General features: G+C 42.0%; 1 protein-coding gene across 1 annotated transcript in view; it reads right to left on the reverse strand.

Annotated features, from left to right (window-relative positions):
* alk (ALK receptor tyrosine kinase) overlaps positions 1 to 12,496 on the reverse strand; it is a 343,730-nt gene that overhangs the window by 18,886 nt on the left and 312,348 nt on the right. Inside the window, exons 12-17 of the mRNA XM_069714659.1 lie at positions 10,923 to 11,088; positions 9,163 to 9,310; positions 6,111 to 6,221; positions 5,218 to 5,359; positions 3,979 to 4,146; positions 3,316 to 3,414 (exon numbers count right to left, since the gene is read on the reverse strand). Of these exons, the coding sequence (XP_069570760.1) occupies positions 3,316 to 3,414; positions 3,979 to 4,146; positions 5,218 to 5,359; positions 6,111 to 6,221; positions 9,163 to 9,310; positions 10,923 to 11,088 (834 nt within the window). The remainder of the gene's footprint in view (positions 1 to 3,315; positions 3,415 to 3,978; positions 4,147 to 5,217; positions 5,360 to 6,110; positions 6,222 to 9,162; positions 9,311 to 10,922; positions 11,089 to 12,496) is intronic.

Below are 12,496 nucleotides of genomic sequence, written 5' to 3' on the forward strand. Positions count from 1 at the left end.
GTAGGTACTGCTGATACTGTAGTACAGCAAATACTGTAGGTACTGCAGGTACTGTAGGTACTGAAGATACTGTCAATACTGGACAACAACAACATGTGGAATTGTAGCAGTGCAGGTGCAGCAACAGGTCTGCTGTGATATGTGGGAAAAAAACAAAAACGGAATAATGTATTGTATGGAGATATTTAGTTTGTGTGGTGTTGATGAACAGGGACAAAGATAGACGACCAAAAGCCAGAATGAAAACGATGTCACAGAGAGCTTTGAACGAGAAGAGGAAACACCTGAAACTGACCTAAGCAGCTCAAAGACAGACATGCAGGTCTGTACCCAGAATTAAGGGAGAGAGTTCCAGTTTTTTCAACTTCATATGAAGAACATAATGTTGAATATAATGTTCATATCCTGCAATGTTGCCATTATTGTTTGTTCATTGCGACAGCTGAATCTGTTGAAGACATGCACCTCTAACAACACTCACAAAGGCTAATTTGAGCTTGTGTAAGCTCAAAATATGAGCTAAGTGTTTTTCATAACATTAATATGCGACCATCATTACTGTTCAGTCTGTGAGCATAGAGCGTTGTGTGTGCAGCATTTCCTATTTTGAAATACATTCAATGATTGATTGGATATTATATGGGTGGTTGTGCTTGAAAACCCCTGATTTATAAGGACTTAATGAGATTTATACTTACAGAAAGTTCAGTGATGACTGTAGAATATACATTCAGGCACTTTATTCGTTGCTGCTGTGGTCTTAAACCTGTAAACTAACGATGGGTTAAAACTCTGAGGACAGGATTTATCATGAGACTCGGCTTCAGAAATGTATTCAGGGTCAATAGGTTTATTGCCAAAGCGTAACTGTTCACACTACACGAGTTTAATTAATAATTTAATTAAGTAACTTTACTACCTGACCGCTGCGAACTCCTGTACGAGATGTATAAAGCTGGGAGGGTTGTTCAGTTACATGGGGAGATGAGAGCCGGCAGATTTTCATTACACTCCAATCTTACCTTAAACTAGATGAATTTACTGATCCGGAGTGGCTTCATTGGAAAAGTGGTCTGCCGTGGTGTTTGGCTGGAACAAAATCTACAGAGTCTCTACCCTCGATGGCACGGCGGCTTATTGTTTTATTGTTTTAAGTAGATTTCACAATATAATTTACTTTATTTGGATTTAAGGAAACCAATCCTCTTAATTGTGAACCCCAGCAGGCGGGGACAAAACATGAATTAGTTATGGGCCGTCTGTGAAAGCTTGATAGTTTAGTGAGCAAAGCAAATGCACTCATCTGCAGGATCTATTTTGTCTCATCATTCTGTTATCAGCTTTATAAGTACAAATACATAAATCTAACCCGAAACACTAGAAAGATTTCCAAGGAAGAATACAAATGTCTGGAGTACAGCTGCTGCCTGCATGCTAATGTATGGGAGTGATAGTGTGAGCTGGAGATCTTTAGATGCAGTTGTGTTGAGGACTCCTTCATACTTTTCTCCTGGAGTGAAAAATGTGATGATGATGATGATGATAGCTTCTCTACCGAATGCTACAAAAATGTGTTCAACATCCAGTCAGCACATCCAACATACTTTAATGGAATAATTGTATGTGCTATGCAGCAATTTACCCCGCTATCAAAGCTAGACAAGAAAATCCTAATTTGCTAAGACCCTTGCTATTTGCATGTAAAACTGTATTTTCCCCCTCAGGTAAATCCAGTGAGATTCAGTGAAGCACTCGTTGCCTCTGATAACATGTCTGTTTCCTTCTGCATCTCGTAGCAACGTGATTGGATGACTGTGTTGCCCTGTCTGTGTTACACAGTATTCAGTGAGTTAGAGAAACGTATTGCAAACTGGTTGCCTCTGTCAACATAGCTGCCGTGAATTTTGATCCTTTGAAGTCTGTCAGTGCACACAGCGGGGCGGTCCTGAAGCACCCACTGTTTGTGTTGGAGTGGGAGAATCTCCCGGTCGAGCTCAAACTGAGAAGGAAATTGCTGGCCTAGCCATTTGTGATGACAACCGCAAGCCCCGAATGCCCTTAAATCTTGACCTTTACACAGATTATATCCTTTTAAAATATCAAATGACAGATATTAATACACAATATGCCATTTAGCATAGTGTGGACATGATTCAGACCTTTGGATAATTCACTGGTTATAAATCAAGTCACTTTCCCTCTTTTTCATCCATGCCATTAGCATTTCTGCAGCAGTGGTTTCGGGAAGTAATCAGATTAAAAACCTTTAAAAAAAAAATCTGAAGATAGATGTGACTCCAGAGACAAAATAGTAGCTGTCTGATGTCTCATTTTCTTATCTGTCATTCAAGGTATCATCTTCTTTGTCACGAGGCTGCATAAACATAGTAGCTACTGAATAGGTGTCCTTCAATTGTTGATGGACTAAGAAAAATAACTCTTCACTCTTTAAGTAATACAGCAGCTGACTCGGCCAGAATTATAATTGGATTATACATACAATTGGATTAATATTTGCTGTTAAACATCTGGAAATAGTGTGTTAACATTTGGACTTTCATAAACTGTCTTCCTGTAATTAAGAGTTAAAATAGAGAGTTCTGAAGAGAATGAAAAATACCCCAAAAATTCAAAACTCGGTGCAGACTGAAAAACATATTTCTTCCTTATTTACACTATTGGAAGAAATGAAGTAAGGTTGATGACAAATTGAAGACTGCAGCAGTTGAAACAGACAACATCACTCTTATTAAAGCTCATCTGGAAAGAGATGCAGATGGAAACTTTCCGTTCAGACTACCTTAAGTAACTGCTGGGTTCAAACAACTACAATGAGCAGAGGTGGGTCAGCAGGTTTTCATGAGATAAACTCACTCATCGGTTCATCCTCTCCATCCCAGGCCCGTTAATGAATACAACAATTTGTTCTGTCGTCTTCAGCTGGAATGAACTGCTGCAGGCCCTCTGTGGAACAATTGTCCATATCTGCTGTGCATTTTTAAAAACACCTTTTTTCATGTCGCAGAGTGAAGCAACACATTCTCATATTAGTTTTTTTTTTTTTTTTTTTTTTACTGTGAAAGGTAATACTGTTGAAAGCAATCCAAACGCACCACAATAAAATCTAATTTTAGACGTCAATTGGAAAAACAGTTTTTGATCATTCATCATTCTGTGAAGTACAAGCACATTAACTGTCACCTACAAACACTGCAAAGATGTCGAACGCTGCATAATGATGTGTTGACGACGGCTGCTGACTGCTGACTGGGTTGACTGTATTTTGAAACACAGCCTGGGATCCCGGGACATTACCTTTTAGAGGATAGAGGAAGGGCTCTCCCTCCGGACCGAGGAAGGACGTGCCGTCGTCACCATCATGTCTGGGGTTGTTATCCACCGAGGTGTTACCACCTGGAAACAAGGAGGGCAATTTGAACGAACAGGAACGGAAACAAAAACTCAAATTAATACACATTAATGGTACATTCATATTTATAATAAACACATTTAAAGGGACATTTCAAGACAGAAACCTGAGGACTGGATTGTTAACTTTCCTGTTTTTTTTATATTTCGCAGTATTTATGTCTTTCTTTCCATGCCTTATGCTGTGTCTTCTGTAATGACCTAGTTTTCTACTTTAGATCATTAAATATGATCGTAACGAGCAAACACACTACTTCATACTATATGCCAAGTATAAGGAGATATAAAGTGTTATGTTTTGATATTGTATTCGAGGATGTCTGATACAGAGTAATTTAAGGTGGATTTAGCAGTTAGAGGGAGTGAACATGCAGCTGTCTCTGGGACTCAATCTGATCCCTGATCTGTATAAACTCTTACCACCCTGTCACATTCAGCAGAAAACACAGATGGCACTACAAGATGTACATTTGGCTCCTGCTTGACATCTCAAGGCGATTTATTTACGAAACATTCTCAGAAAGACTTGAGAAATCTTCCCGGACTCACCTCTGTAGCCTCCGCCGCCGCCACCGGCCATGCAGCCACCCCCGCCGCCCCCGAACCCGCCGCGGGTCTGCCAGAACTTTTGACAGGCCTGGCCTCCCTGGCCCCCCAGCACCAGCGGCCTGCCACCCTGATTGACAGGAGCGCTGTCATGCCAACCTCCGCCTCCACCTGCCACCAAACACAACGCACGGTCGACGTGATGTTATGAGTACACATCTGGAGTGAATCAGCGAGAGATACGAGAGAGTGTTAAATGAGTAAATACGGGGGCTGGCATGTCTATAGGCAAAGACGACTAATGATATCAGCAAACACAGCAGTCTGCGATGAGTGGGAAAACACTGCAGTTGCAGCACAGAGACTACAAAATTTAAAAAAAATCCCTTGGAAGAGACCTGGAAACACGAGATTAAACTTTATAGGTAATAGTGTTTAAACTAATCCCTCCCATATTCCTCAACACCAGCCAATTTAATTCCCCCCATTTCAGTTTCCTCCCTCTTTCTCCTCTCAAAACCTGAGACACACACACACACACACACACACACACACACACACACACACACACACACACACACACACACACACACACACACACACACACACACACACACACACACACACACACACACACACACACAGTAGCACACCCCCCCCCCAGACATGCTTAATATTTCACTTTTCATTCACAGAGTTTCCTCAGAAGTAAACTTTAGGCTTTGAGTAGATGTAAAAATCAATATCTTGTGTCTTTTTGGGGGCTGCAACTTCAAGCACATGAATAATGGAGCCCGCAGTGAGCACGAATGTAACACTACAGTGGTGGAGTGGAGCGACTGGTTCTGCCCAGTAATGACGAGGAAAATAGTGCACGATATGAATAACCATGATGGGGGCCCGGCTGGGTTTTTGTTTCAGCACAAACACTGAGGGTGGAATGTCTATGAAACATGCATCAAGACAGAAGTAAACACCTTCAGGACATATGGGTGTGTTTACAAGTACAGGTAAACATGCAAATAAACACCTCAACTGTAAATTAATTTTGTTTTTATGCGGGCATGCAGAGGGGAATAAAAAAAAAGCCTATCTCATCCAAGAGTTGGGAAAAATATGTCACAACAGTCCTGTGTAACACATCTTGCTCTCTCTCTCTCTCTGTTGTATTTCCCCACACTGACACACAGCTGTCATACACACAAACACTACGGACACACATCAAAGCTGTGTGTTGTGTACCTGCAGCGTTCGACTTCCCGTTGCGTCCCGGTTGGTTGGGGTCGTAGTCCATCTGCTCCAGCTGGGTCTGTGATTGGCTGCTGTAGCCCCGGCCACCTCCCCCAGCAGCGATGATGAGCGGGATGTACACCGCTCTGTCCACCTGGGTCAGTATTGCCAACAGTTAAATTGATATAGTGACGCGGTGAATGCTTTTCAAAGGAATAGTTCAGCTTTTTGGAAGCATGTATTTATTCACCTTATTTGGACATCAGTTGTTGGAACTATTAGCAGGTTAGCTTCGTTTAGCGTTAAGACAGTTTAAGACTTTTTTAGTACAAAATAAGCACATTGATTAGTGAGCTTTAGCAGTGGTGGTAGGTGGATTTTCTTATTGTCAGATACATCCAAGCGGGCCATTTACCGGTCATTCCAGGTTTCATGTTAAAACTAAGCTAACCAGCTGCTGGTTGGAGCTTCATATTTACTTTGCAAACACAAGAGTGGTTTCAATCTTCTCATCTAACTCTTGGCAATAACACAAAGAGGCATTTTTTTTCTCCAAAATGTCCAAGTATTCCTTTGAAGAAATACTTTGGTTTGTAGAGGATTGGCATGTTGTTAGCTCATCTGTTCTATGATTAGTGTAAAAACACGACAATAATTCATGTTCCCTTTGTGGATTCTTGGCTTTAGTGCTTCATGATCTATTGATAAATTGACTGCAGGCCAAGAATATTATCTTAAAAACAAGAATCCCTCAAGCTGACCACATGTCGATATCATAAAAGCCAGCAACATGTCTTCCTCTGAATTTATTGTACAAATATCAAACAATTCAACATCTGTTTGCATTTTGTGCAGGATGAAAATATCAAGTCCCTGAACGCATCGTTCCTTCTGCACCTTCTCACCTTGAACACATACGTCGCCCCTCCACCTCCACCTCCACCTCCTTTCACTTGAGTTTTGTTCACCATCGGGCCGCTCTGTTCCAGGCAGATTTTATTCAGCATGCCGTTGGACTGCAGGGAGGGAGAGAGATGTCAGTTCGCTGAAGAATCGCCTTCATGGATGTCAGTTGCGTATGAAACGGCTGAGCGGCTGCCAAAACCCAGACTGCCGCGAGTCGCAGGATTTGGCATTATAACGGTGAGCAAATACCAGGCAGGAACATTCACATTCACACACGGACTGAAAAGCACCGACGTTCCCTTTACAGGATGAAAGTTAGCAATAAAACACACTTTGGATAAAAAAAAAAATAAAAAAAAACCTTTATAAAAGTAAAAAAAAAAAAGAGTATTAAATAAAGCAGTGATGGTAAAATGTTGGTATGAAAACCTTTTAAAGAATTGGCCAAATATCAAGTCATGTTTTAAGAAGATTTATGACGTTAACTACTGAAGAAAGCGTCTTGGTCAGCTTGTTGTTTTACTACGTTTCCCAGAAATATAGCGGCTCCTTAAAAAGTTGGACATTTTGTCGTCAAACGAGCTGGAAGTGATCGTGTGAATTGATGTGTCTGCCTTGTGCGTGCCATCATGTCGAACTGCCGGTGGTCGGTCCCAGTTTGAGAGTGAGAGGGTACAAGTTTCCTTCCCTCGCTCTTTCTGAGCCTCACACACACACACACACACACACACACACACACACACACACACACACACACACACACACACACACACACACACACACACACACACACACACACGCACACGCACAGTCGCTCATCGCTCCCTGAACTCCTTCCTCTGTCTGAACTGAAACGCTGAGGGCCTTGAAGGGAGGAGGGGGAGGGACTTTAGTGTCTGTGATTGACAGGTAGAGGGGGTAAAAGGCAGTGCATTCAAATGTTCTGGGAGAGTCTTCCTAACTCTTTCTCCCTCTCAGGCTGCTCTGCTGCTGCAACTTCTCACTTTAAAGTTGAGTTTTTGTCTGATGGAGAAAGAGAACAACAAGAATGGAGGTGTGTGTGTGTGTGTGTGTGCGTGTGTGTGTGTGTGTGTGTGTGTGTGTGTGTGTGTGTGTGTGTGTGTGCACAGCTGAAGGAGAAAGGCATAGCAAGTATTTCTCAAGACAAGGGGGTATCATCATTTCCGCCACCAAAGGGAGAGCTAGGTGTGAAAACACTGTTCTGCAGCACAAATCACTTTCTGAACGAGCCCTTTGGAGAGAGCGGCTGCCTCTCGCTGTCAGAACTGGGGGGAAATAAGAGGAACCTTAAACGACTTCAGTTTCACTTTGGAACAGCAGAGTCCCTCCCCGCTGTCTGTACAGAGCACTTGAAGACGCACTGTGTTAAAAACTAATAACTGGATGACAGCGGCGAGGACCCCTGTTTGCTAAGCTCGACGTTCTGCCTCCAGGAAGCTAAACACAAACAGGCTCCTGAGCTGCTGCGTGTCCAACTGGAACAATCTGTGATATACAGGCTGCTGCTAAGTCAGCATCGCACAAAAACTATTACCAACGAAACATTTACATTTCATTTCAAGGATTTTCTACCTTTAACAGTTTTTAAAGGTGGTTTTAAAGGCTTAACCTGAGTCAAACATATTATTCCCGTTCTTAGTTACTTACTTTTCGCTCTTTGTTGAGCACTTCTCTTCTTTTATTTGTTTCAGTCTTCAACCCGGTTAATTAAGATGGACACTATTACGATGGACACGTTACGTGGAAGATATATCTGGCCTCTCTTTATATAACACATGGCTGATATTATTACGTGCTCCATTTTAATTTTTTCCCCTCATTATTATGAAAATGTGTTGAACTTGTCTCCCCATTTACACCTGCTATCAACATGTGTCCATGCAAGGTAAACACGTGTTGATGTCGGGTATAATTGCACCTAAAGCACATTGGAATCAAATCAGCCGGACCACATTTGCATGTTGGCAGGCTTGCATTGTGATCGGATGAAGAAAAAAAAAAAAAAAAAAAAAATCAGTCACACAAGTTGAAAGGTCACCTGCAGCCAGCTGTTACTAACCCAAGCAAGCTGGCCAAAAGCTGCAGGTAGAAGCAGTAACTTTATTTTAGGGGAAAACAAAGGACATACCATGTTTGTTTACAATCTAGCAAGCCCCGCCCACCTTATGCTTATATTGAGATTAGATGAGATTGTAGGCACAGTCAAGGTAACGAGAACACATTTAATTAAAGCATGTAAATGCAAAGATCCATAGATCAGATATTAACATCCAGATAACATATTACAGTTTGCATGTTAATACCAGGGTTTAATGGGGCAATGACAATATGTTATCCAACATATCACATCATAAGGACATAAACTGTCCTATAAATCCTCAAATTAATAACGTGTGAACGGAAAGTTATGTGTTTTGCTGTATATCTGTTGTGTTGAACTTTTCAGATCCTGCGGGTCACTTCCTGGTAGTCTGAAGTTTGTTGAGCGCTCACTAACTCGCCGAGTTTAGATCTATTCTGGTGGTGTGACAGGCTAAAGTTTTTAAATGTTTAAATTGTGAATGATTTCAGACAGTGGATGACAGCCAAAAGTGAGTCGGAGATATATACAATTGTTGGTGGTCATAAATTGTTAAGAGCATGTGATTCAAAGGGAGGTCCAGAGAAACCTGAATGTATTGGAGGAGAGCTGCTGGGAGGTATTTCATAATGTTACTTTTTTACTTAATATGACATTAATATCATTCAATCAAATTCAAAAGCTACTTTAATCTTCCCTCACTGGCATTGTTTGGAGAATATAAACACATGGGGAATAGTAGAGGACTGTTTACGCTTCCCTAAAAAAGTGTTGGGACTCCTCGTTCAAAAACTTGATTCACTGCAGCATTTACAGCTATTTTACACTCATTTTTAGGGTCTATCTCGCTTTTATGACAAATATAAACAACTGAACTACTATTTACAGCATGAGCGTTGATTTAGTGACCTGCAGTAAATTAGTGTAAAAAACCAAACAAAAAAACTCACATTGGGGCATGCGTCCTCTCCTTCCTGTCCCACCAGGACGTAAAGCAGCTCGCCCTTCTTCAACAGGAAGTCCCCTGTGATGTAGACACCATGTGACCTGCTCATGGCCAATACACTTCGCCCACCAGCTGCACCATAGGCGGTGATCCTGGAGATTAACGAACACAAACATGTATCCGCATAAACAAACAAGGCACATAAAAACAACAACAACTCAATAATAAGATCATTATCTTAATGATAGTGGGACATGTTTCAGTGTTTTTATTTGGCTTTAAAAGGTTTTCATGAACGACAACATTTGCAACAATAAGAGTTTTGAGGTTTTAGGTTAGGTTAGGTTAGGTAGTTACTTTATTAATCCCCGAGGGGAAATTTTTTCGCTACAGCTTTTATTACATAAGTGAGGAAACATTAGTTGTATATTCGGAGCTGCGCTGCACGTCGGTGTCAGAGATGACTTGAGCCCGAGTCCTCACGCGTCCCTCAGCGCACAATGTTAAGTAACAGCCTAATTTAATTTCGAAACACTAAAACACACTCTTAGCCTGGGTGTGAAAAACATTTGACCTACCGTGGCACTCCAATGTGAAGGGAAAACATAATCAGACCAGACTGCATACACTACAATGCAGGGGCACACAGACACACACCTACAGATACACACCTTTGTAGCAGAAGACACTAATTTCAAATGCTCCACTTTTTTTTTGCCAGGAAAAAACAAGTTGATTGGTTTTTGGGAACGCTTCGATATTTTTCCTCCCTGGTGGTCGAGCTCGGCGTGGAGAGAGAGAACATTGCCCGCCGCTCAGTCGAAGCTACCTCAGCTGTTTGCCTAATGACTTTTGGGAGATGCAGAGTGCATATTCATCTTTGTGGCCGTCTGTCAGCTTCATTTACGCCCTCTGCCAGATAAACCAGGTCGCATCAAGACCAATTGTGGAGTTTGTGCGGAGACAGAAGGTGTTTTTTTTGTTGTTTTTTTTTAAACTCTAGGACGTGTTGAGACAGTGCTGTCCACGCTGGTGCTTGTTAGGTATTTTAGGACTGAAGGGTTTTGGCAGCGCTTTTGTGCAGGTTTTTTTTGTGTTGATGTGGGAGGCTTTCAGCTTTCAGAGACATTTCTGTTCGAAGCGTTTAAGTCAAATCCAAGTTAAACACCTCATGTTGCCATGAGTGCCTACAGGACAAATATTGATCTCTGAAGAAGGCTGTGGATATTACGGCATTAATCCTGTCGTAGTTTGCAGTTTGAGGTCGAAGTGTTAAGGCTGATTGTTGAATGGTTTCGAAAGCCTTAAAGTCCACCAACAGTGACACGGAGGTGGGTGGTTTTGGATTTTGGAGTCAGGTGTAGAGTGAATCACGGCATTTAGCTGCCATTACTGCAGCCTCTGCTCCCTCCTGCAAGAATCGGATATGAGATTTCTCTGTTTGCTCGTTGGAGATTGATGCACCGCTCATGCACCGAGAAGCACAGGTGGGCGTGAGGAAGAGTTTGTATTGTTGCGAAGAATGTGAGTTGCACAGAGAGCACTGATGCCAAAGAAAGGTAGGTTAAGTGTATAGTGAATACTGTGTTGAGTGCTCCATAAGCTCAAGTGTATGTACCTACAAACTGGCCTGCCATCACAGTAAGACCCTTTAGAAAAAGATAAAATTACTCCAGAGTGGGTGTTGAGTGAGAATTGGTTGTACAAATGGTGAGGTCTGATGTTTGTGAGCACTGAGCCTTTATACACTGGCAGCTGTCCTACCTGTAGGTGCCAGTTTCTGGGACCCGCCACATTTGAATGCCTTTGAAGGGCCCTCGGGTGGCTACTGTCACGTTGACGTTGCTGTTCCTGTAGGAGTTGAGGCACTGAGTGGGAGTCGGGCCTTCAGGGCCCACAGCCCCACAGGTATGAAAAATCAATTTTTTGGCTGCACATGAAGAGAAGGAAAAAAAAAACAAATATATATATATGTTTAGTACTGTGCTGCAGAAACACATTCTCTGTAGTCGGTCACACATGCACTTAACCAAACTTAAAGATGACAGAGAGGTGGAAATTCAGTGCACACCGCAGACTCATTATAGTTCTATTTGTCTCGCATTCATTCCAATTCCAAATTCCCCACTGCTCCGCTTTCACATCATCAATAAAATCCAAACATACAGATATGAAGCAAATTATTACACATTGGGAAGGCAAGCTTTCGAACTGGGAGCGACTCATATGAGATGCCGCTACTGTCATATTCACAACTGTAGCGGGCGATGAAGTGACAGGATCACAGGTGAAAAACATTTCTCCTCGTTTCCATGTAATCCCACGTGTCGGTGCTAATTGGAGTTCTTTTCACTGTAATTAGCACCAGATTAGTCTTGTCAGATGGACGTGGAAGGATTTAATGCCACAGTACTAAATCCTGATTTAAGGCTCGTGAACACAGCACAGTGAGGTAGACTCTGGGGAGTGAACCACCTCTTCCTCTCTCCTCTTTCTCCCTCCGCCCGGCTGTGAACACTTTGAGATTACTTCTGATTCATGTCAGAGCAGCGCTGATTATTGCAGATGTGACACGGGCTAAAGTCAAAGTCATTCCTGTGATAGAATGAGTCACATGATGGCATTCGTTGCCTCTGAGTTGGTGCCGAGTGTGATTGTAATAATGTTGGTGTATATGTGCTATTCCATGTTTTTTTGTTGTTGTTGTAAGGACAGATGACAGTCGTGGATTTAAGCAACAGCACGATGCAAAGAAAAGAGGAAATGGCACGAAACAAGTCTCAGGGGTGTAACTTAAATTCATGACGTTCTCACTAACACTCTGCATGTTGTGGTGCCTTTTACGGCTAAAGTCCAGGAAATAAGCTCCCAGTATTTACCAGGATCTCTGGCCAAACTTGTGTCTGACTGCAGAAAATAACTGCAGAACGTTGTTGAACGTTGGTCAATACCAAAGTGATTGTCTTTATCTATTAACAACAAAATGAAAATATACACAATTTTCTGATTCAATATATCCAGTTGAGTTACGTCAAGAAATTGTATGTAAAAAGAAATGTGGTTGTGGGACATCATTTTAAAGCCATATAAAATCTAAAGAGAGGTCTTGATTTTCGAATATTCGAACAGTCACATAAGTATAATTTTTTTAAATTTGCGACAATTGTCCTTCCTTATTTCCCGTGTTATTACCAGCGCTCGGTTGTGATGCATTACTCCTGTCAGAAGGTGGCAGTAATGTACCTAAAAGCTGTCCGCTAGCCGCTATTTAACAACGTGAGGAGAAGAAGACGACGTTGCTTGCGGGCTACGGGGCCTCCGCCAGGTAAAACTGTGTG

The sequence above is a fragment of the Brachyistius frenatus genome, unplaced genomic scaffold, assembly GCF_029030835.1.
Source record: "Brachyistius frenatus isolate BFR_SWC_R1_liver_20210118 unplaced genomic scaffold, ASM2903083v1 Contig_133, whole genome shotgun sequence".
In the NCBI taxonomy this organism is placed as follows: domain Eukaryota; kingdom Metazoa; phylum Chordata; class Actinopteri; family Embiotocidae; genus Brachyistius; species Brachyistius frenatus.